This window comes from Polyergus mexicanus, unplaced genomic scaffold (assembly GCF_030449975.1).
Source record: "Polyergus mexicanus isolate NDT 795.1 unplaced genomic scaffold, iyPolMexi1.0 SCAF_6, whole genome shotgun sequence".
Lineage (NCBI taxonomy): Eukaryota > Metazoa > Arthropoda > Insecta > Hymenoptera > Formicidae > Polyergus > Polyergus mexicanus.
Window position 1 is genome coordinate 2,268,452 of NW_027223326.1, and position 24,100 is coordinate 2,292,551.

Below are 24,100 nucleotides of genomic sequence, written 5' to 3' on the forward strand. Positions count from 1 at the left end.
CTTTATTATATGATACTAAAGATGGGAAGGATATACCTGTAATGTTTATCGACATCGCTCTCTGGACATTGTAGCGGAGGAAGCCCGTGGTGACATTGAAATGGTAAATCAGGTGGACGTAGACTGTTTTCGGTATTCTTTGCCATCAACAAAAAGGTTTCCAATGATGTAACAAAGTGGTGTAATTGAGGAGAAGTGATCTTTCCGCTTAATTTACCCAATTGCACTTCAATCAACCACGCATACTCCAATGTTTCCTGATCCAAGCTCCTTCCTTCATTGCTGAACATAGCATGCCCTCTGACTTGCAGTGCGCTCAACATCAAATGTCCTTGATTTAAATGGTGTTCTTTGCTCGATCTCGCTACATTATCGGTAAGTAGAGCAATTGCGGGAGAGAGCAATAACTGTAGCTGCGTTTCCTTGTAACTCTTTCTCATTTCGAATCCAAAGCGTTCTAGGATAATAATCGGACAAGACGGGTCGTTTTCATTACAATTCTTAATTAAATGAGCTTGAATGTCATGCATAGTAACACCGACGGTCACTTCTAAGGATCTGTAATCTCTCGGATCAAACGGCTTGGATTTTAATTCCTCATCTTCCACAGATGCTTCGACACTGCTATTTTGTACATCCTTATCCTTGCTTCTTTCTGCGTTACTCGGTGTCGAACTAGCTCTACTTTGTTGCATATCGGTAAACGTTTGATAATCACCAAATATGTTTTCTTTCAAGTGCATGAAGTTTTTTAATAAAGACCCGTATAAAATCAATACGGATGGGCCGATTTCAAGTTCCACGCTAACTTTATCAGGCGTTATGGATTGTGGATCAAACTTTTGCGCGCCGCTTCTTGCCCACTGCAAGCCCGGTGATTTTCTACATTTAGGAATTCGCATAGGTGACAAAAGAATTTCCTCCTTTTCTGGAGTTGTTATATTAGCTTGCGGAGTAGGACCCAGAGGTGGGCATAAATGATAAGTATAGTTGATACTCAATGCTACAATTGGTACAGACCAACAATCGATCCAACCCGATTCTTTTTGACAAAAATTCCTCCATTTTTTACTTCTGTTCAATTCGTGCAAATGCTTATAGGTCCCATCGCGCGTCATGATCTTCGCATTCTTATCTAGTGCTAGTAAAATAATATGATTAGTATTAACCTCCGGCAAATAAAACGAAAGATCAACGCTTTCTCCTTGAATCCAAAAACGCAACGGTATCGTAACAGGCAGAAAGTCCACGAATGGAAGATCAAACGACAGATCAAAAAATTCCCCGCAAAACGCAATGTGCGCATTCTCTTGGTTCTGAGACGAGCAATCGATCCAATTGTACTCATTGCAGACTGTAATCAGTTCAAACTCCTTCAAGAGTAAATTAAATTTCCAAGTGTATGGAACAAAGTGTAAAATGTCAGGTCTTGCTTTGCTCGCCCAATCATTAATCATATCTTGAAAAAAGTCTTTGTGCAAATAGACTAAATTAGCAGTAGCTTTACATCCAGTTAAATTCAGTGTCCACTCTTGATGATCATTCCATTTGATAGGATAATGACACTTTACTCCAAATTCCAAGGTCTCACTTTCGACCAGACTCCGATATTGTAGACTAGTCGTGGCCTCTAAATGTAAAAGCTGACCTGTTATCTTTGTCGTATACCCGTCCTGTAATACTATCCACGGCATTGTAATTTCTAAATACGATCCTGGCCCTATGTTAACATGAACAGCATTGGTTTCTCTATTTTTACTGAAAAGTATATCGATTGTCGCTTCATTCAGCGTCGATAATCTAATGTCGAACGATTGAACCTGTCTTTTATCTCCTGGTTTAGGTGATTTCGTAACCTTTAACGATTGATAATTGTTGGGAAAGAAGAACTTGAATAGATGCTCCCGTTGCCTATCAGCCCATGGACCATAACTGAAATCCGTGCCCTTTCCACATTTGATATCAATACCCCATATGGGGGGCATCGCTTCAACCATATCTCCATTCACCAATTGTATCATTTCAGGATGTTCTGGTACAACACCAGGTTCGTCCATATAATAATAAACTTCCATATGGTTCGAACTTAAAACTACAAAACCTTCTCCCATATATCTAGGTGGATCATCAACCATACCAGTGTATTTCGGACTTGGAGCTAAAATAACTTTAAAATTCTCTGCCTTACATTTAGTAAAGTGCATAAAATGATCGTGCCTAGATGCCGCTGGTTTTGTGGAATATACAAAATGCGCTTCCTCCACAGTTATAGATAATGTAGTTGGTACTAAACGATTACCAAATACCAGTCTTCCCTAAAGAAACAGAAACATATATATTACAATATTTTTAAAAAGTTTGCTTGTGAATAGAGATACAAAGTAGAATTAAGGCAAGGTAGAAAAAATGTTGCTGTCACTAACTGTGCAAATATCCAGTTTAATAACTGGTATTAGATCTCTCCAAGTACGCGCAATCACATGAGCTTCCTTTTTTCTAATATTATCCACGTGACGAGATACGTCCATTGCATTGATTTGGGAATGACGAGTTTCATTAGCTGCATTATTTAAAGACTCCCTGTCCCGATTATCAATGTTTATATTGCGATCATCCTCATCAGGAAACATTTGCGGCGTAAGGCCAAAAGATTTTTCCAATTGTGTGTAAAGTTGACAGCGATTGTAGACATGCAATTCAAACCCATTCAGCATAACTGACAACCGCGTATCAGAATGTGAAAGATCTATAAAATAAAAAATTTTAATTATATTTTTAATTTTAATTATATATTTTTAATTTTATATTATATATTATATATTTTTAATTTTAATTATATTCTACTTTTGTTTTCAAATTTATTATATTAAATATTGAAGAGAGTATTTACCTTCTGATACATCTTTGGGAACATAGCTTCTCCACCATCTAAATATAAGCCAACCATCCTGAATTCTAAAGCTGTAATCCATTGTAATATAAACTATATCCCTAAACATTATTTTCCCACTTAAAGCACTTAATGTAAAGGAACCTGCAAAGCAAAAATAAAATAAATACTTTGAAATAATCCAAGAACAATTATGTGTTCTTACCAACTTTAATATATCCATCTCTAATAACAAATCGATTTAATAATTTTGTTAATATATAACCAGCCACTCTGCTATTGTAATAAGCAATATAAACAATCCAGGATATTGCAGATACTAATGAACATAGCAACCATATAAAATTGCTGTCCATTTTAAGATCATCCAGGATGACATGATCGGAATAATTCCAAAAAGCTGGTTCAATTCCAAAGAAAGATGAAATAGTAATATTGGTTGGTTCATTTTCTTCCATGATGGTATTATTCTCTTCTGTCTCTTGAATTAGAAGTTGTTATTCATAGCACATTTTATGTACTCTGAAATAATAGAAAAAGATCTACTTAATACATTATAGTGTATATATATATAATTATTAAATCTTCTATATAAATTTTAAAGAACCCAAAAATTTATTATTATTATTATTTAATATTATATATATATATATAATATTGTAAAGAGCAGAAAAAAATATTTGGGACTCCGCCGAGACTCGATCCATGGACCTTCCAACTCTAGTCAACAGCCATGTGTCGCTAGTCTATGAGCCATTCACATCCCTATACCACAGTATTCTTCTTGCTCGTATATATATATATCTAGATTCCGCTTTGGGATCTTACAATATAATAATTTAATAATTTTTATATAATAAATTTATATTATATATATATATATATATATATATATATATATATGTATATAATTATTTAATCTTCTATATAAATTTTAAAATATTAAAATTTTATTATTATTATCTAATATCTATAGTGACTTCATGTTGTCTAAATTATCATTATAACTTATATATTCGTAACAACTGTATACAAAAATTTGATATTTTTTAACATATGCAATTAATAAAATTTAACATATCAATGTTAAAATATCCGATATATATCGCGAGAAATTGAATATGTCTATATATATATATGTCTAATAAACAAATTTGATAAATTGAACAGCATTGATGTATTTATTTATATGTACAATAAAAAAACAATCTGAAATTTTTTCCTTTAAAAATAATTCGCCGCGATAGAGCAACGATTCTCTCTGCGCGAGATGTGTTGTTATCTATTTAATGTAAACGATATTTTAATTCGATGATTTACCGTTATTAGTCACTCGGGTATAAAGTGTACATAGAAATTTTGATGTGTGAAATCTCTCTTTCATGTTTTTATGTTTAGCATTACAGTAAACTTGGAATGAGATATCAGAAAACTGTCATTACAATCTTCTTTCTTAAATGGCACCTGCCCTAAAGCACAGTATATACAGTAGCGCAACTCCCTGTTGGCACCTCTGATGTTAGTGTTGGCCAAAACGGAGTGCGCATACAAGAAATAAGTAAATTGGTCGGTAACGCCATCTGAACTTCTATCTCGTTCACTCTCGTTTTTTGTTCTCTCTCTAACTCATTATAATTTAAATATAAATATGCACATATGTTTATATACAAGTATAAAATTCTCAAAAAATAGGCGCCCGTTAGTCTTGTGTCTTGTTGGATTACTGCTTTCTGCCATGAGAGGCCAGAAAGCATTTTCAGGTTGTATCTCGACCGTAAAGCGATACGTTAAGAGAACAAGGACAGCATGCGATTGTCGCTCCTTATCTAGATTTATCTCTCAACGATTGCATCCGTGTGCTCAATGTATCAGTGTGTGCCTTCACGGATACTACACACATACGCGATGAAAGAGACACAAAGACAGCGCCAACATCTCTCTTTATCAAGTGCTCAGTGTACTACCACTATCGAGAAGATCGAAAAGTGCATGGTGTAAGCAAGGTGTGTTATCTTCTCGGATGAATTTCGGTCACATTCTGCGCAGCACCAAGTTTCCGCCATCTTGCAAAATCACCATAGCAACGCGACGCTGAATTTAAACGAAATAGTGTCATGATACACAGTGTCATTATGCACAGTTTTGCAGCAGTTTTGTGAGTTTTGTGAATTCAATACAAAAAAAAATCCTTTTTATAATGCCGTCGTGTTCGTTTAAAAAGTGTAAAAATCAGGGTTGGGAAAGTTACTTTATAAAAGTAACTCGTTACCGTTACCGTTATTTTTTCTAAAAAGTAACTCGTTACCGTTACTCGTTACTAATTTTAAAAAGTAACTCGTTACCGTTACAGTTACTAAAAAGTAACGAGTCGTTACAATTTCCGTTACTTTTTTACAATACAAACTAATAAATTATTTTGCATAAGAAGAACTTTTAAAAAATTGTAAGCAAGATTTCATTCAAGGTTTATTACAAAATAAATGATTAAATTTTATCGAAATTCTTTATTAATTTTTAATAAAATTTGTTGCTCCATAGTATCATCATTTAAATGCCCTCTTTGTGGTGTTAATACAGAGCCACCGATGCTAAACATTCTTTCTACAGATGCACTGCTTGGTAGAGCTGTATTATATTTAATAAAAAGTTTTTTAAGTTTTGGATAGTCGTTTAACATTTCTATATTACAATTATTTGATTTTAAAAACCGCAATTCTTCTTGTTCAGATTCATTTTGCACCGTTTTTTGCTCAAAAATAAAAAAATCATCGTGATCGTCAGATTTTCCAGCTTTTGAAGAATTTTCAGTTGATCGGATTCCCAATAAATCCTCCAAGTAATTTTCAGCACGTTTTCTTCTTTCTCCGGTTAACCAGTTTAACTTAAATTTTGGATGTAAACATGCTGCTATTATTAATTCTTTTGTTTCAAATATTGTAAGAAATTTAAAATCAAATATAGTAAATTAAGCGACATTGTTTGTTTTATTGAAATTAATACTTTTGAATCAATAGTTTAAAATAAAATAATATTTTTCAATTAAATCCTTATTTAAAATTAAATAACATATGTTTAATCAAATTAATAAGTTACCTTTTATTTAAACCTTGCTGAATAGCTTCAACTAATGAATGGCAATCTATAAGGTCAGATTTATTGAGATTTTCTAATTTTCGTTGCAAGATACTTAGAACTGATAGTAAATGAGAGCTCTGCTTTTCCGAAAAGATAAAGCTCTCATTGGATATCGCGCGTCGCGTCATCGCACTGGTCTGCAAGAGCCATAAGTTGATCAATCACATTCAAGCATTTTTACAACATAATAAGAATGCTAATTGGTCGATTTGCTTACGGCTTTACGGTTAAGATAAAAATTTTATCACGCACAATAGCAAGAATAATATCTTAAATAAATAAAAAAATTTGAAAAAAGTAACGATAAAAGTAACTGTTAAATTCGTTACTCGTTACCGAAAAATGTAACGAAGTTACTTTTTCCGTTACAAATAAAATTTGTAACGCCATTACCGTTATAGTTACCGAAAAAAAGTAACTGTAACGGTAACGGCGTTACAAGTAACACGTTACTTCCCAACCCTGGTAAAAATACATCACGAAATAACAAAAATGTAAGGTATTTTTTATTTCCAAAAAATCAAGAGATGATTGCGAAATGGAAAATATTTTATAAAGAAAATGTCAATCCAAACAATAACTATAGTCCTATGAAGTCTCGGAAATTGAAATCTGATGCAATTCCAAAGGAATTTGTAGAGGACAATGGAAAGATCTAAGTAACTCCAAACGACTCCACTCTTCCTTTCCCACCTCCTTAAGAACGCATTAGTTTTTTTTTTGTTTTTCAAAACAAATATGAACCAACAAACATTTTAATTAGTTTTTTCGTGGCCAACAAACGATTGCGCATCGATTGAACTAAGTTTGAAACAAAAATAATATCTTTCCGGCTAACTTCACACAAAATTTTGTTTTCATATTTTCAAAAAAAATATTAACCAACAAACGTTGCAATTAGGCCAACAATTACCAACAAACGACTAAAAAAAAAATTATAAAAATAATTTTTTTTTTTAATCGTTTGTTGGTCATTTGTTGGTAATTGTTAGCCTAAGTGAATGTTGACCGGCTAACTTTATGGAGCTGAACTATTGAACTATGGATGCGTTCCGAGTTAAGCAGGGAGCACACACTTTTGCATAAGCGCATAATCATAAGCATAAATTGATTGGTCAATTTCGTTATGCATAAGGAAATGGACCAATCAATTTCCTTATGCTTGTGATTATGCGCTTATGCAAAAGTGTATGCTTCCCGCTTTAGCCCGATATTACATTTGTCGTACGATAAATGTAATATCGGCCTTACGCATGAAGCGCGTAGACTGCACAGAAAGTTGTTCCGATTTTAACCAATGCATGCATTGGAAGCGCTTTGGTAGCGCTGAAAATTTCCTAGATTGTACTACACGTATTGAATTCATAAATATAAATTATCCTTATATAAATTTCCGATCTTAATAAAAAATATAAAAATGTAATATTGTAATATAATATAATTATTATAAATTATTATAATGATAATTATAATTATAATAATTATTATAATAATTATAATTATATAATAATAATTATAATAATTATAATTATTATTATTATTATATAATATAATATAATAATAATATATAATAATGTAATATAATATAATTTAACATATTTTTTATTTTAATATTATTATAATAATTATTATTATACATTATATTATTAATATATTTTTTCTTCAACTCCATTTTTATTTTCATTGTCGCTCGATTCGGAACTATCGCTTTCATCGTTTTTCTTCAAGTATCAATGAAAAAATTATATTACTGGAATTTGTTTGTTTTGCACGGTGTCCATTTTCAATTCGCATTAGCGCGCAGGCAATCGTTCCGAATAACTAAAGCACTTTATGCTCATTGACAAAACGGAACGATTTCGAAGTGCTGTACAACAGTAATGTAGTCTATGCATTGCATGCGCAACTCGGAACGGACCCTGGAATGCGCACGACTATACCCCCACCATTACTACCGCGGCTACTAAAGGATAGCTGCAGCTTTTCAGAGCTATCTCTTTTTTCCGTGAACTACCATGACTGCAAACATCGTCCTGCCACGCATCACACCAAATCACATGCGATTGTGATACCACGCGAATATTTATTTCTATGCTAGTCGAAGACGTTAAGAAGCAGAAAATTAAAATAAATATGAAAAATGGTAAAATGTATCTTAAAAAACTGCACATCAAAGTATGATAATGGTTTTAGAATGGATAATACATCTGGTCACGTGGTCGACGTAGTTAGATAAACAAGAACAGGTTTGAGAAGCGACAACTTTCGCAGTTCCACATTTTGGACCGCCAATCACTGAACTCTATATACCATACTGGAACGCGCACGGCTCTGCTGATTGGCGGCCAGAAATATGGGACTGCGAGAGTTGTCGCTCCTCAGGCCTGTTCTTGTCTATCTAACTACACCGACCACGTGATCAGATGTACTATCCGTTCTAAAATCATTATCATAGAGCTCTGTTACACGGCATCCTTAATCGGGTTTAATAATATCCGCAGTTGTGAAATGAGCCAATGATAGCTATTCCTCTAAAAAATGGAATGAATGTGATTGGCCAGTCTTAGAACTACGGATGTTATTAAACCCGATTAGGAGTGACGTGTAAACGTGGTCATAGTTTGAGGTGCAGTTTTTTAAGATACACTTTACCTAAAGTAGTGACTTTAACTTTACCATTTTTCATATTTATTTTAATTCTCTGCTTCTTAATGTTTTCAACCATTTAGCATAAATAAATATTTGCGTGGTATCACAAATCGCGTGTGATTTGGTGTGATTGCGTGGCAGGACGATGTTTTTAGTCATGGTAGTTCACGGTAAAAAGAGATAGCTCTGGAAAGGTGCAGCTATCCTTTAATGGCCGCGGTAGTAGTGGTGGGGGCATAGCCGTGCGCGTTCCAGTATGGTATATAGTTCAGTGCTGCCAATTAGCAGAGCCGTGCGCGTTTCAGTATGGTATATAATTCAGTGCTTCGAACAAAGACTCGTCCTCGAGTCCTCCGCGATATATCGCTACGCTTTTCCGGTACTTGTAGCGGGATTCAGTAACTTGCTATCGATCTTTTTCAATATCGTTAACTAGCGACAGCCAATAGCAAAGACAATCCTGGTAAAAAGCGCAACTCTCATTGGCTACCGCTCGTTAACGACAACGATAATTGTCGCTAAGACGTTAGAGAATCCCGCTATTGGCCCGCTCGCTCGCGTGAACGTTCTTCGCCAATGGCTGCGTTCAGCAGAAAATGCAACTTTACGATTGTGTAAAATTCTTTAATATGATTGGTTCATACATTTAGATCCGGCAGGAACTAAGGGCAAGAACCAATCATATTAAAGAATTTTATAACATTTCAAAGCTGCTTTTTCTGCGGAACGTAGCCAATTACATAAGTTGGTATCATCGTGACGTCAAGCGGAGAAACACTCGCTGATGCGCACGCCGAATAGGTGGCGCTGTGTAAGGGATAACCATAGACATAGTATATCTAGACTGAGTGTTGAAGAGTGGGAGCCAAGGTGCATGTAGAAAAGGACATACTCTGTTTCGTGCTCCTTGCGTTCTCACTCGCTCGCACGTAGCATGACGAAAGAGAGCGCTATGCTCTGTGCGAGCGAGAGAGAACGCAAGGAGTACGAAACAGAGTATGTCCTTTTCTACGTGTATCTTTACCCCAAATAAAGGCAAACGTTCGGTCTAGATCTACTATGTCTATAGGGATAACCCTACATATAAAAATCTTTCGATCACTGTACAGTCTTATTTTCATTCATTTGGATATTTATTTGACTTCATAAATGAAGGTTATATAAATAAAACAATCATATAGAAAAATACAAAAATAAAATAAAAAATTACACAAGATTTAAATAATAAATATCGATTAGTGAAAAAAGATCAATTGGAGCCTGGATACGGTACTTAAAGCGTGTAATAATATAGACCGTTTTAATAAATAATGTTAATACACAATCATATATTTTTAATATTTATGTAAATGTTTATACTTTTTCAATTTTGTTGCAGATTTATTAATATTTATATTGCATAGATATAATTTGCATTAAATTTTCAAAGTGTCAGAAAATGATGCGCATAGGTCTATTAGCTAGAAGCCCAATACTAATGAGTATATTTCCATTTGATAATGATACTAATTTTGATAAGCCTGTGAATAACATGATAGAACCATTGAAAGATAAATTGGGTTGGGATAGAGTAAAAAATATATTTCATTTAAAGTATATATCTGTTTTATATTATCAAATTTTTACTTATTGTATTATAGAGATTAAACTTGTCTTACAATTAATTGATATAAATAACTTTATTTTACAGTAAAGATGGTATGTTCACAAAAGAATTGACATCTATTATAAATATAACAATATCAGGTGCCGTAGTTGGTGCAGCTTTGAGTGGTATAAATGCAACTAAGAATACTGTAGATAATTTCATTTCAAATAATGAAGCGACAAAGTTTACGAGCCATTTTGATGCAAGATGGCATCTTCAACAGACAGTTACAGTAAATTTCATAAAAAAAGGTGCAAGAATGGGAGCAAAACTTGGACTTTTTTGTTGTATATTTAGGTAAGAGTACAGCTCTTTCTATGACTTTTAAAATTGATATACTAGAAATCGAATATATTCTTTTACAGTACTGTAACAACATGCACAACAGCATATCAAGGAAAATTGGCAATAGAAAATTATATGTTGGGTGGTTCTATAACAGGATTATTATTTAAAATGAATTTAGGATTTCGAGGAGCACTTGTTGGCATTGGACTTGGCAGTATATTAGGTGGCTTATGTGGTGGTATATCGCTTCTTATTCTTAAATTATCAGGAACAACTATAGATGAAGTACTAGAAGCACAACAAAAATGGGTAAATTCAAGAGATAAGTAAGCACAAGAATATTACCTATTTTGTAACTTAAATATTAAATATAGTATTTTTTTTTATAGAGAAATTTAATAGTATGTATAATTTAATATTTCTCGCTACATGTTATATATAGAAATTATAAAACATATATATTACCATCCACTTCATCTCTTAGTAATAATATTTCATATATTCAATAATTATAGGATTCTGCATAACAAAATAAAGGAATGCATGAGTACTGAATTACCAGAAATAAAGCAGCTATACGAAGAAAATAAAAAAGTACGCTTAATTCAAGGAAGAAGAATGGAGGAAGGAGAAAACATTGAAGATCATAAAACATAAACTTATTATGTAAATAAATTTTGTAGATATGTGTCTTTATTATTCATCATAAATCTTGTATATATAAGTGTGTGTGTATATGTATCTTCATTATTCATCTGTGTAGATAATAATTGTAGATAATAATTAATCAAAATTTTGCAAGATGACAAAATGATTAAAAAATACCTTTACATAACATACAAATAATTTATTACGTAATAGGTACAAAGTTTGATGAATCTTTTATATTATGCATGTAAAAATTTAAATAAAATAAATAATTATATATACTTTTAAGTATATTTACAGTATAGATAAAAAAAACATATAAATTGTGTTTTAACTAATAAAAAAAAAATCATGAAAAATAAATGAAAAAATGTTTTATGCATATTTCAACAATGATGGATATGCAGGAAAGTACATTAGAAAACACTACTCAACTAATCTGCTCTTATTTTGATATAAATTTCATTATTTATTTAATTTTTTTTTTTTTTAATTAGATGCTAATTCTTGAACCTTGGTTATACGCTTAGCACCTCTGTTTGGTGGACCCTTGGGTTTAGCGAATTTTGGCTGATGCAAATTGATTTTTGGATGCAATTCCTCTTGAAAAAATTGCTCAGTAAGGTCCCCTCCATCGGTTATTTCAAGCTATATAATCAACATATTTTAATAACAAAAACAATAACCTTCTCTATATATATAATAGGGAATTATATGTACACACGATATATGAACATGTACATATTTTTGCAGATATGTCCCGATATTGTGTGTATATATGAAAATAGAAAAGTATTTTGTAAATTATTGACGTGGCTATATGGTCATATATGGCAGGCCTATTCTGTAAGTTCTGTAACAGACATATCTTTAAATCTTAAAAGTACCATCCATTTAAGATATCGTCAAAAGACTTTAGAATTTTTAATTACATAATTGCAACATACGTACCTATAAATGGTCCTTAGCAATTACATACATCGTATGTGTACCTGGTATAAATATACATAATACTGAATATAATACAAAGAGAAACACCAAATTGTAAGTTTAAATTGCATGATGCTTTATTATTTCCAATATATTTCATATTGACAAGATATACAATTTCCTTGACTTTAATGAATCTATATAACCATAACTGAGAAGAGAAATCAGAGTTAAGATAAAATTAAAGAATTACAGAATAGGCCTGATATGATACTTAATTAAGATATAGATAACATTGTGCGTCATGATCTTGTAAAATAGAACATTGTAACTAGTTCTTTTTAGTATAGTATAAGAATTAACTTAATTATATCTAGCGAATATGTGAGCCAAATATTCTCTTTTATTTTCTCTTCTGGCTTTAGATAAACTGTTATAGATAGAATCCTCCATAACTTTTATAATTCATATATAGGGTGTCCGATAATTTTTGACACATCTAAAGTGTGAAGGTAGATTGGGTCAAACTGGAAAGAAAAGTCCTGTATCATTTTGCGATTTTCGTAATAATTATTGAGAAATTAATTAAAAAAGATCGACCAATTCACGTAAGTATTACCGTGAGTATTACAGTGAGAAAGAACGGTCTGATATGTGATTGCTAGGACGCGAGAATCCATCATTATGTACCGCTTGTACGTAACTATTGTCATTTGTAGAGCGTTCCTCCTAAAACTTTGTCGCGCGCCTACTTTTGGGTTCTCTTCTCGCTGCGCACTTATACTCGTGCGAATTGGTCGATCTTTTTTAATTAATTTCTCAATAATTGTTACGAAAATCGCAAAATGGTATAGGACTTTCCTTCTCAGTTTGAGCCAATCTACCTTCACACTTCGGCTGTGTCAAAAATTATCGAACACTCTGTATAATAAAAATATTATAAATTTAAAACTTATTCTTTAAAACTGTCTATTTATAGAAAGAGAAACATTATTTTTGTCTAATTATACAATATAAGAAACATAGCTGTGCACGGAAGAGGAAAAATTACAAGAATTTATCTCACAAATTATCTTCACAGCACAAGTAGACCTAACTATTTTTATTTCTTTCTATTTTAGACTAAAATATTTAAAGTTTATAAAAAGCTACAGTTATTAAAAAAATACAGATCACAAAAAATAGAATGCCTCTTGTATATTTTGTTGCTGGTTATCAATTTTAGTCCTATCTGCTGTAAATTGCATATGCATTTAAATGTTTAAGAAAATACTTTGGAGACATAGGTATTAAAGAACAATAAATACATTAAAAATGTAAAGATCTTTTGTTATAATGTAACTTTTTAAGAATTCAATAAACGAATAATTTTAAATTGCTCTTACAAGATCTTACAGTTATGTAAATGCAAATGTTTAACATGCGTTAACAGCTGATAGGACTCTTCTCAAATCAGTCTTATTTCATAAGCATATACTTGTAAAGAATCTAATATTTTATAGCATTTACAATAGTGTAAAACATGATATAAAATTTTATATGTAGAATAACTAGTCTGTTATCACTATTTTATAGCTGAAATAATAATAAAAAAAATATATATTTACGTTAATGTGGCGCTTGCGAATTTATCACTGTCCACTACATTATCATCATATTTGAAAATACACATGTAGAAAAGTTAGGCGAATGGCTTTAGCTCTATCTCTTTTCTTTCCTTTATCTCTATATGTCTATAATCTATATAGAACGAATACGGAATTTTTCCCAACTCTCTATCCATCACATATTGTATGCAAATTACTACGGATCAATATTAAAAATATTGCATTACTAAATCCTACATGACTATTTGAATGAGCTTAAACGCCAAGCCTTCAAATTCCATTTATAAAAAATACTTAAAATGACACATATCACTTTTAATAAGACTAGGAACTAATTCGAGATTCAATATAACATAATTATATATATAATATATTTTGTGTGTGTGTGTGTGTGTGCGTGTGCATAATATATCTAATTGTAAGTAGATATACCTGATTATTTCGTAATCAATTAAAAATATGAAAAAATTATCAATTATGTTATCATATTACGGATAAATAAATATATCATACCATTAAAAAAAAAGTTAACTGAAATTTCCCCTACACACTTGTATCTAAAAATAAATAAATAAATAAATAAACTAATCACACCATATAGCGTTATCTTCCAAATAAAATAATTTTTGTATAAACAACTTTTTTTCGCATTTTTAATCAAAAAATAATCCCACATGTTCACTTAAATCAGATTGTGTATGTGGGTATGTGTGTGTATATATAGTATATTAAATATAGGAATCGCACATGCGTATAAAAGTATATATAAAATAAAAAATGAAGAGGAACTACATATGAATAGAATGTTGTTATAAATTCTCTATATATAATTAAATTATATTCGCATTTCATTTACTTGTCATATCACACATAGTGCTTATATGTCAAATATAAAATCCGGAAAATGAGGCTTAGCTTTTAATATCAAACAAAATGATTTTACTTCATCTCAGCACTGTTTTTTATATAAATGAATAATTCCATATAGTCTTTTTTAAAATATAATACATACTATACGGAGTTCTATTATATAGGCATCTCACATTAAGTTATTAGTAAATATAATGAAGTTTTGCAACAGAGAGCCTTTCACATGTCTGACATTTTTGCTTTTATTTAGAAAAATACATTATTTAAAGTTTATTTTGTTTCATTAAATAAATTTATATATTTACTTTGACACATAAATTCATTCTAAATGTTAGTTAACAACACTGAGATTAATATTCTTTCATATAGTGCGCGCTTTCTACTGCGCTTTCTACTGCTTCTAAATTAGTTAGCAATATATATTGCAATTGTAATTTGTTCTAATATTGGAAACATTAGAAACACATTATTTTATTTTAAATGATCCATTAATGATGTTACAATATTATATACTATAATTCTGGAATTCACGAAGGAAGATATTTGATGCGCAAAACATCAGAAACACTTCAATTAGCAGAAGCAATAATAATGGCAGAGATAAATGCTTTAGGCCTGTTTTAGCTTAAAACACAAGATCGTTTTTGTTTTGATTTTTTCTCTGGTATGAATTGAGTAGGGGCACAAGGTGTTGATGGAGTTGCGAGAGTTATTGCAGCTGTGTATTTTATGCTTGAAGGATCTTCTAACATATCTGTTAACTCTTCCCCACTATTTACTTCCAACTGGGCATTTATATAATACAGAGATGGTAGTTATATGTACATATGTATACATGTGAAAAATACTTAAAATATCACATAAAAAAATAATAAATAATAGTATGCAATATTGTTGCATGATTTAAAAAAGTAAGTGTTACTTAGGCCAAGGATATATATTATAATAGTTGTTGAAGATTATTATAAGCATGACAGTACAAGATTTCCATTTGAAGCGTATGTAATTTTAAGAGAACAGATAATATGTATTAGCTCTTAGGGTTGAGAAATAATATATACTCGTAATAGAAAAAGTAATTTTATTACATTCTTCAGTAACGAGCAGGCTGCGAAAGTTACTTTATAAAAGTAACTCGTTACCGTTACCGTTCTTTTTTCTGAAAAGTAACTCGTTACCGTTACCGTTACTCAAAAGATAACGAGTCGTACAATCTCCGTCAGTTTTTTTATGTATAACACTAACTTTACATACAATTTTTTTAAATACGAGATCAAATTAGAAATTACTAAAATTTTACTAAACATTTTTGAACATTGTCTTACAAAGATACAAGATATCAAAATGAGCTTCCAGTAGTTTTCATGTAATACTGCGTTCCAACACTCTTATCAATATATTCTTTTGTATGAAAATTATATCAAATAAATTCGAAAAAAGTAACGATAAAAGTAACTGTTAAATTCGTTATTCGTTACCGAAAAATGTAACGAAGTTACTTTTTCCGTTACAAATAAAATTTGTAACGCCGTTACCGTTAGAGTTACCGAAAAAAGTAACTATAACGATAACGGCGTTACAAATAACGCGTTACTTCCCAATCCTGGTAACAAGAGTAATGAAATTGAAGTTACTTTTATCGTTACTTTTTCATATTTACTCGGTATAAATTTCATGTAAAGAAATATATTGACCACAAAAAATATTGAATTACAAAATTATATAAAAATGGTTGGAAATTTTTTTTTTACTCGATTTACAATCTATTTTATAACAAACATTTAAGTAGACAGATAATTCGATGAGTGGTCAAGAATTCGAGATTATAAACATTAACATATTGCATTTAGTCTATCAGATTTTTAAACATTATATAAGAGATTAAAGATATAAAAAAGGCGATTTTTTGATCAAATTAAGATGTCTACTTAAGGGGCTACTATATACACCTAGCGGCAGGAAAGATAGGAGGAAATTTGACAATTTTTTTTCATAAAAAAAAATTTTTTATTAAAAAATTTCTAGCTACATCTTAAAGTAAATCCTTTAATGTATATTTAGTAAAATTTTCATTAATAAATATTGAAAAATGTGCTGTGGAGACGTTATCTCCTGGAAGCTGTTCGACGATGCGGTCATCATTATAGCTCCTCCAATTTTTATCTGAAATCAAAAACCAAAAAATTTTCTTAAAGTATATAAAAAAACGAAGTTTTTTTGTCGTAGCCGATTTTTAAAATTTTGATTTTTTGAAAAATAGTGTGCATTTGAATGCGAAGGTATCAGATATCTTTGCATTCAAATGGACGTCATTTTTCGAAAAACTAAAATTAAAAAAAAAATCGGCTTTTTTATATACTTTAAGAAAATTTTTTAATTTTTGATTTCAGATAAAAATTGGAGGAGCTAAAATGGTTACCACATCGGCGAACAGCTTCCAGAAGATGACGTCTCCACGGCACATTTTTCATGATTTATTAATGAAAGTTTTACCGAATATACATTAAAGGATCTACTTTAAGATGTAACTAACAATTTTTTAATAAAAAAAATTTTTTTATGAAGAAAAAATTGTCAAATTTCCCCCTATTTTACCGCTAGGTGTATGTAGCCCTTTAATTCTTATAAAAAAAATTCCCTGAAAGTCCTTAATTTTCCAGGTATTCTTATTCAAAATTTCAGGTAAAAAAATATATTTTAAAGATTTTTGGTCAACTTTTTAAAAATAAATTTGTTTTTATTGTATGCGTTTTCTAATGTTTTTTACCGATACAAAGGAAAAACACAAAGACATTTAAATTCGAAGTAGATTTGCAAACTAGATTTGCAAATGTACAGAAAAAAAACTGAATAGTTTTCATAAGATAATTTTTCCACTTGTATAACATTTTCGTTTTTTTATCAAAAATTAAAATAAAAAATATTTATTGCAAATTCTAAATAATAAAAAAACTCTTTTTCTCTTACAGCATTTAAAAATCTTAAAAAATCTTTTTCGCAACATTTTAAAGTTTTTTTTTTAATTCAAAATTAATTATTATTAAAATTATCACACATTTTATATCAATAGCGATATTATTATCAAAATTATATCGCTCTTCGATCATCTTTTAATAAAATAATGTTTAAAAATATAAATTTTGAGTATGTTTAGCTTAATATTGTATTATCATTTTAAAAAAATAACGCGGAAATTGTAACGCCGCTTGTTACTGTTTGAGAGCAATGATAACGGTAATGAGTTTTTTCCCAACCCTGTTAGCTATAAAGGTTTTCTATTCAAATTAAGAGAGAAAGAAAGAGAAGAGAGAGAAAATATTATGTACACACATACATATACATACACTTCCTCAGTTTAAATACAAAAATAAGATGGGACGCATACATGTATGTATATTTATATATACATCAATCATGTACATTTCAGGCAATTTGACAGTTGAGGCGCATCATGTTTTAATATCAATATCCCTTAAGATTTTTATACAGTTATTACTCTCGCAATGAATTGATTATAAATAAGACATTTAAGAATCAATTTCAATATAATATTATATATAAAATTATATCAATATCGAGAACAAAATTGATACACTTCTCTAAATATTTCAACTAAACAATTATAATTTTTGATACATAAGAATCTTCAAATAATCTCAAGACTGTTAATTGGTCTCTTACATCCAATGAAATGATACCTCTTACATCCAATTAACTCTGTTAATTGGATGTAAGAGGTCTGGGACATTCTTTCTCTCTCTCTCTCTCTCTCTCTCTGTCTCTCTCTCTGTATATATGTTCCTGAATTAATAATGCTTAAAAATATGATTAATATTACAAAACTCACAAAAAATCATATATGTTTTTTGACACACAGGCAGATATATACACACATAGTTCCACATTATAAAACACATATATATGACTTTTAGCAACTTTTGCAATAATACAATTAAAGTTTTAAGCTTTTTATTATTTTAAAAGCATGTCCATTTAATTGCAATATTATCTCCAAATTTAAATAAATATTATCAATAAAGAAAGATATTTAAAATGTGAAGATATAAAAATAGAATAATAAATTATCAAGAGATTGAATATATACTAACCTTTTTTGCTATAGTTACTCCCAGAGACTGGATAAGATCAAGAAGAGGTGCTTTACACGATGAATACAACATTCTTTCTTTAATACTGCAACTATATCCTGGCATGCTATATATAAAAACTAAAAAAAAATGTAAAAATTATTTATATTATGTTGGAGTGTAAAACTATAGAGGATATGCCATTTTAATTGCTACAAGCAAATATCTCGAAAATAAAGCATTTTTGAACAAAATGTTTCAAATAAAAGTTGTAGGATTTTAAGTGCATTAAGTAGTAATATTAATGTGATTTTAAATAGCATTGTTAAGGTCACATAAAAATCACTTCAAAATTTTTCAATGGAAACCCCCATTTTTGATTGCATATTCTCGTAGCTTACCTTAAGAGATTTTTAAAACACTATAATAAAGTTTCTTTCCATTAAGTATTTTCCAAGTTATGAGGTTTGAAAGATACAATACCATCAGCATTATCCAAAAATGATTTTTACATGATCTTAACAATGTTATTTAAAGTCATACTAACATTGCTATTTATTGCGCCACTTCAAACCTTTTGAACAACTTTTATTTGAAACATTTTTCTCAAAAATGCTTTATTTTCGAGATATTTCCCTGGGGAAATTAAAATGGGACGTCCTCTGTATATTTATCATTTATCATTACCTACCTATGCTTTCTGTATAATCTCCTTCATAAGTATGTTTAAAATTATAAAGATGATATCTAGCAGCATCAGATGGAATTTTAGTAGGTAATTTGTCTAATGAAACATCACAAGCTGTTACTAGATGTATCTTTTCTTCATCCAATTCAATTTTTAATTGAACATATTCATAAATTCCTTTATCGAGTTCTATGATGGCCTGCTTGGCTTCATCCGTTACTGGAAATGCTACACCACTTAATGTCTGGTGTCTTGTTTCCACACTATAGTCTGTAGTCGCGGTAGTCTTTTTCAATTCTGCTAATTCTTCCTCCGCTGTTGTCAATGGTACAGGTACTGTATCATTTCTCTTGTGCTTATGATAACCATCCAGTGTAATATCTTCTGGAACAGTGCCGTGCAGTTCTTCTTTTATTGAAGATGTACCAAACTCTTGCTTCAACGTAGCTTTAGTCGAGGCATAAAGCATTTTTTGTCTTACTGGTGCAGTATCGGGAGACCAAGATATGAATAACCAATCATAACCAGAATCTGGTGATTTGGTATCTAATCTATAAAGGATATAAGCTGGCTGATTCTCCACAATTAATGGCTTGATCATTTTATCGTAATCATCTTGCCACTTGTTTATTGGCTTAGAACTAGATACTGGAGTCAATTGTTCTGAAAAAAAAAAAGAAAATTAATAAATAAACTAAATATAAAAAAATATATGATATATATCTATGTGTACTTTTCAATCTTCAAATCTCTTAAACTGCGAAATCCTAAACTATATAGCGGTATAAAAATGTAAATTTCCCTCACAATTCAAGGAAAAAAACTTACCATTTTCTATCGAAATCTTGAGTACTCGTATTTTTCCGTCACGACATTTCGCAAATAATTTCTTCAATGCATCGTTGGCTAAAAAACAAATCAATCTTATTACAACGTTGTTAATGACGACCCTTAAGATTAAAGATCCTTTATACGGACGATTCATCGCAATCAATCTTTGCTATATAAATTATGTATAATAAGAAGCACCTAATTATAATCACCTTTAATTCCTGTCTGATGTGACATTTTGCAAAGAGCTGCTACTGTTGCTATGTTGAAATATGTCGATTATATTTTTGAGAATTATTGTTTTTTCTATTAGCAGATTTCTTTTAGGTGTGTTCCCTTTTTGTTGGCAGTACGATCATCATGACGTCATAATAGTCCACTCCCGCAGCCATTGGCCGCGTTCAGGGTCGTGGCATATAAAAAAAACTTAAGCAGTAAGGGTGCCCATTACATAGAGCGCGGAAACGCGGAACAAGAGTGGAACTCGCGAACATTCTGCAGTTTTCGTTACGCTCGCGATTGGTTTTCTTCTCGTTCCGCGTTACGCTAATCCGCGCTTCATGTAATGGCACCCTAAGACTTAAGACGTATGCGAGTTGACCAATCACGGTCACTGGACTATATACGATACAATATAGGAACGCGCACGGCTATGCCCCCACCACTACTACCGCGGCCACTAAATCACTAAAGGATAGCTGCACCTTTCCAGAGCTGTCTCTTTTTACCGTGAACTACCATGACTGAAAACATCGTCCTGCCACGCAATCACACCAAATCACACGCGATTTGTGATACCACGCGAATATTTATTTCTATGCTAGATGGTCGAAAACGTTAAGAAGGAGAGAATTAAAATAAATATGAAAAATGGTAAAGTATATCTTGAAAAACTGCACATCAAGCTATGATAATGGTTTTAGAATGGATAATACACTGGTCACGTGGTCGACGTAGTTAGATAGACAAGAACAGGTCTGAGGAGCGACAACTCTCGCAGTCCCACATTTTTGGCCGCCAATCAGCAGAGCCGTGCGCGTTCCAATATGGTATATAGTTCAATGATTACGGTCGAACAGTGGTCTAGTTTCCACCGAAGTCGTCAATCCGATTCTGTTCGGTGCGCATCGAATTTAATGTACTGTTTCCACTGAAAGTAGAATAGAAGCGAGAAAAATTGATATTTCAGTAGAGCCAACTTAACTTTTGCTTGTGAATGTAAATAAACATAATCCTTGACAATCTTTTTTTTAATTTTCCGTTTTGATGATTAATACAAACAAACGATAATTGTTATGAACATCGATATATAGATTATATATCGATTACATATTGATGGTTACGAAATAATGAAAAGTAAAAGTTGACATCATCTACTCTCAACCGTTTCCACCGACTAAATTTCGTGTCAATTCGATGCTACTCCGATAAAGCTTGTAGATCGAAGTGGGAGTGAAATGAACGCAGTCAGTCGTGTTTCCATCGACTTAAATTTGGTTCTACGCCTCACTAGATGCGAATTAATACTTCGGTGGAAACTAGACCAGTAATGCAGCGTCTACAATAGAGATCTTAAGCTTAGGGCTTAAAATCTCTATTGTAGACGCCGCTTAAGGCAGCCATATTGAAACGTAAGCAACGCTGAAAATTCCGTATGGTTGAAATTCTTAAGGGCCGTGGCACATAAAAAGACTTAAACAGTAAGACTTAAGACGTAAGCGAATTGACTAATCACGGTCGAACAGTAAGACAGCCATATTGAAACGTAAGCTACGCTGAAAATTCCGTATGGTTGAAATTCTTAAGTTTTAAGTCTTACTGCTTAAGTTTTTTTATGTGCCCGGGTCCTAAGTCTTAAGGGCTTGAGCAGAATAGCTGGCTTGACAATGTTTTATGACTTACGTCTTGTCTTAATCGACTGTAGTGCAGTTTTGTGCGTTACTTCAAGACAAAGATTTAAGTCATAAAACATTGTCAAATCAGGGCTTGAACAGAATGGCTGACTTGACAATGTTTTATGTCTTTGTTTTAAAGTAAGCACGATACTATCTACAAAATAGTATTGTGCGTTACTTCAAGATAAAGACTTAAGTCATAAAACATTGTCAAGTCAGCTATTCTGTTCAAGCCCTCAGTGTTACTGCTTAAATTTTTTATGTGCTCGAGCTCTCAGCAGAGAAAGCGCTCAGTTATCGTCTTATTAATACTCGACGTTGATTCGTTGGTTCTAAAAGTAAGAATCAATCACATTCGATTCCTACTAAGTTGTTTTCTCTGCTGAACGCGACTATTGAGTATAAAGAATAACAGGAGTGAGCATACTTCTTCTTCTGTGTTATGGCTGGGAGACTTCCGAAAGGAATTGTCTATACACCATTAGCTAAGGAGTGAGCATATTGGTAGTGAGCATAGACATAGTATATCTAGACAGACCGATCGTTTGCCTTTATTTAAGGAGTGGGGGTAAAGATATACATAGAAAAAGACATAATCTGTTTCGTGCCCCATGCGTTCTCTTTCGCTCGCACATAGCATAGCGTATTCTTTTGCTATGCTACGTACGAATGAGAGAGAACGCAAAAGGCACAGAACTAAGGTTATATAAAAGAAGGTTAAGTTATATATTGAAACTATGTATGTCAACCCATGATGCATTGCAAAAGACCGCGAGAACCAATAACAAGTCTATCTCATTTGGCATCTCTTTTCAATATTTAGCATCTCTTTTCAATAGCGACTGCGCACATGTCGATTTTTTGCAATGCATTATGGGTTTCTGGATGCTCGTAACTTAAGCTGGAAGCACACACTTTTGCATAAATGCATAATCATAAGCATAAGGAAATTAATTGGTCCATTTCCTTATGCATAACGAAATTGATTGGTTCATTTTCTTATGCATAACGAAATTGACCAATCAATTCCCTTATGCTTATGACTATGCGCTTATGCAAAAGTGATCTAGTTTCCACCGAAGTATTAATTCACATCTAGTGCGGCATAGAACCAAATTTAAGTCGATGGAAATACGACTGACTGCGTTCATTTCACTCCCATTTCGATCTACAAGCTTTGTTGGAGTGGCAGCGAATTGACACGAAATTTAGTCGGTGGAAACGGTTGAGACTAAATGGGCCAACTTTTATTTCTCATTATTTTATAACCATCAATATATAATCGATATATAATCTATATATCGATGTTCGTAACAGTTATTGTTTGTTCGTATTAATCATCAAAACAGAAAATTAACAAAAAGATTGTCAAGGATTATGTTTATTTACATTTACAAGCAAAAGTTAAGTTGGCTCTACTGAAATATCAATTTTTCTCGCTTCTATTTTACTTTCAGTGGAAACAGTACATTAAATTCGATGCGCACCGAAACAAAATCGGATTGACGACTTCGATGGAAACTAAACCAGTGTGTACTTCCCGTTTTAGGCTCTCACACACAAATTGTGTATAGCTGCATATGCATAGCATAAGACCGTCTAAACCAATGAGCATCAAAATAAGCTTGCCATATTGATTTACATAGCATGCTCACTGGTTCAGACGGTCTTAAGCTCGTATCAGACTACGCATTGAAGATTGAAATTGAAAATTCAAGATTGAAATTTGACCAATCAGAACAAAGAAATTTTGATCTTTTTTTGTTCTGATTAGTCAAGTTCCAGTCTTTAATCTTCAATCTTTCATTTTCAACGTAGTCTGATACGAGCTCTAAGTGTAATCTTCACTCGTCATTATGCCCATATCAGACTACGCATTGAAAATTGAAAATTAATGATTGAAATTTGACTAATCAGAACAAAAGGAATTAAA

General features: G+C 31.5%; 3 protein-coding genes across 18 annotated transcripts in view; 1 reads left to right on the forward strand and 2 right to left on the reverse strand.

The window, feature by feature from the left end:
• Positions 1-3,411, reverse strand: part of Tweek (transmembrane protein KIAA1109 homolog tweek) — a 35,264-nt gene extending 31,853 nt beyond the window's left edge. For all 11 annotated transcript variants that reach the window (XM_070297907.1, XM_070297906.1, XM_070297899.1 and 8 more), the window contains exons 1-4: positions 3,096-3,411; positions 2,891-3,034; positions 2,424-2,746; positions 37-2,315 (exon numbers count right to left, since the gene is read on the reverse strand). In XM_070297907.1, the coding sequence (XP_070154008.1) occupies positions 37-2,315; positions 2,424-2,746; positions 2,891-3,034; positions 3,096-3,348 (2,999 nt within the window). In that variant the 5' untranslated portion in view covers positions 3,349-3,411. The remainder of the gene's footprint in view (positions 1-36; positions 2,316-2,423; positions 2,747-2,890; positions 3,035-3,095) is intronic.
• A 5,101-nt stretch (positions 3,412-8,512) lies between these two features.
• On the forward strand, positions 8,513-11,476 carry 140up (RPII140-upstream gene protein). Of its 5 annotated transcripts, none has more exons than XM_070297321.1 (5): positions 8,513-8,651; positions 10,053-10,267; positions 10,365-10,619; positions 10,688-10,936; positions 11,126-11,476. In XM_070297321.1, the coding sequence occupies exons 2-5, from the start codon at positions 10,113-10,115 to the stop codon at positions 11,265-11,267; spliced, it is 801 nt and encodes a 266-aa protein (XP_070153422.1). In that variant the 5' UTR covers positions 8,513-8,651; positions 10,053-10,112; the 3' UTR covers positions 11,268-11,476. The 5 variants fall into 5 exon arrangements, with proteins under 5 accessions (XP_070153422.1, XP_070153424.1, XP_070153420.1 ...); XM_070297323.1 differs by lacking the exon at positions 8,513-8,651 and adding an exon at positions 9,579-9,956 and having other exon boundaries at positions 10,688-10,919; positions 11,126-11,238; XM_070297319.1 differs by lacking the exon at positions 8,513-8,651 and adding an exon at positions 9,583-9,956.
• On the reverse strand, positions 11,320-20,901 carry Twf (twinfilin actin binding protein). 2 transcript variants are annotated; one of them, XM_070297318.1, is made up of 5 exons: positions 20,485-20,893; positions 20,270-20,347; positions 19,445-20,104; positions 18,775-18,893; positions 11,320-11,906 (listed from the first exon to the last, which is right to left on the reverse strand). In XM_070297318.1, the coding sequence occupies exons 1-5, from the start codon at positions 20,507-20,509 to the stop codon at positions 11,748-11,750; spliced, it is 1,041 nt and encodes a 346-aa protein (XP_070153419.1). In that variant the 5' UTR covers positions 20,510-20,893; the 3' UTR covers positions 11,320-11,747. The 2 variants fall into 2 exon arrangements, with proteins under 2 accessions (XP_070153419.1, XP_070153418.1); XM_070297317.1 differs by lacking the exon at positions 11,320-11,906 and adding an exon at positions 11,917-15,450 and having other exon boundaries at positions 20,485-20,901.
• Between the last annotated feature and the right edge of the window lie 3,199 nt (positions 20,902-24,100).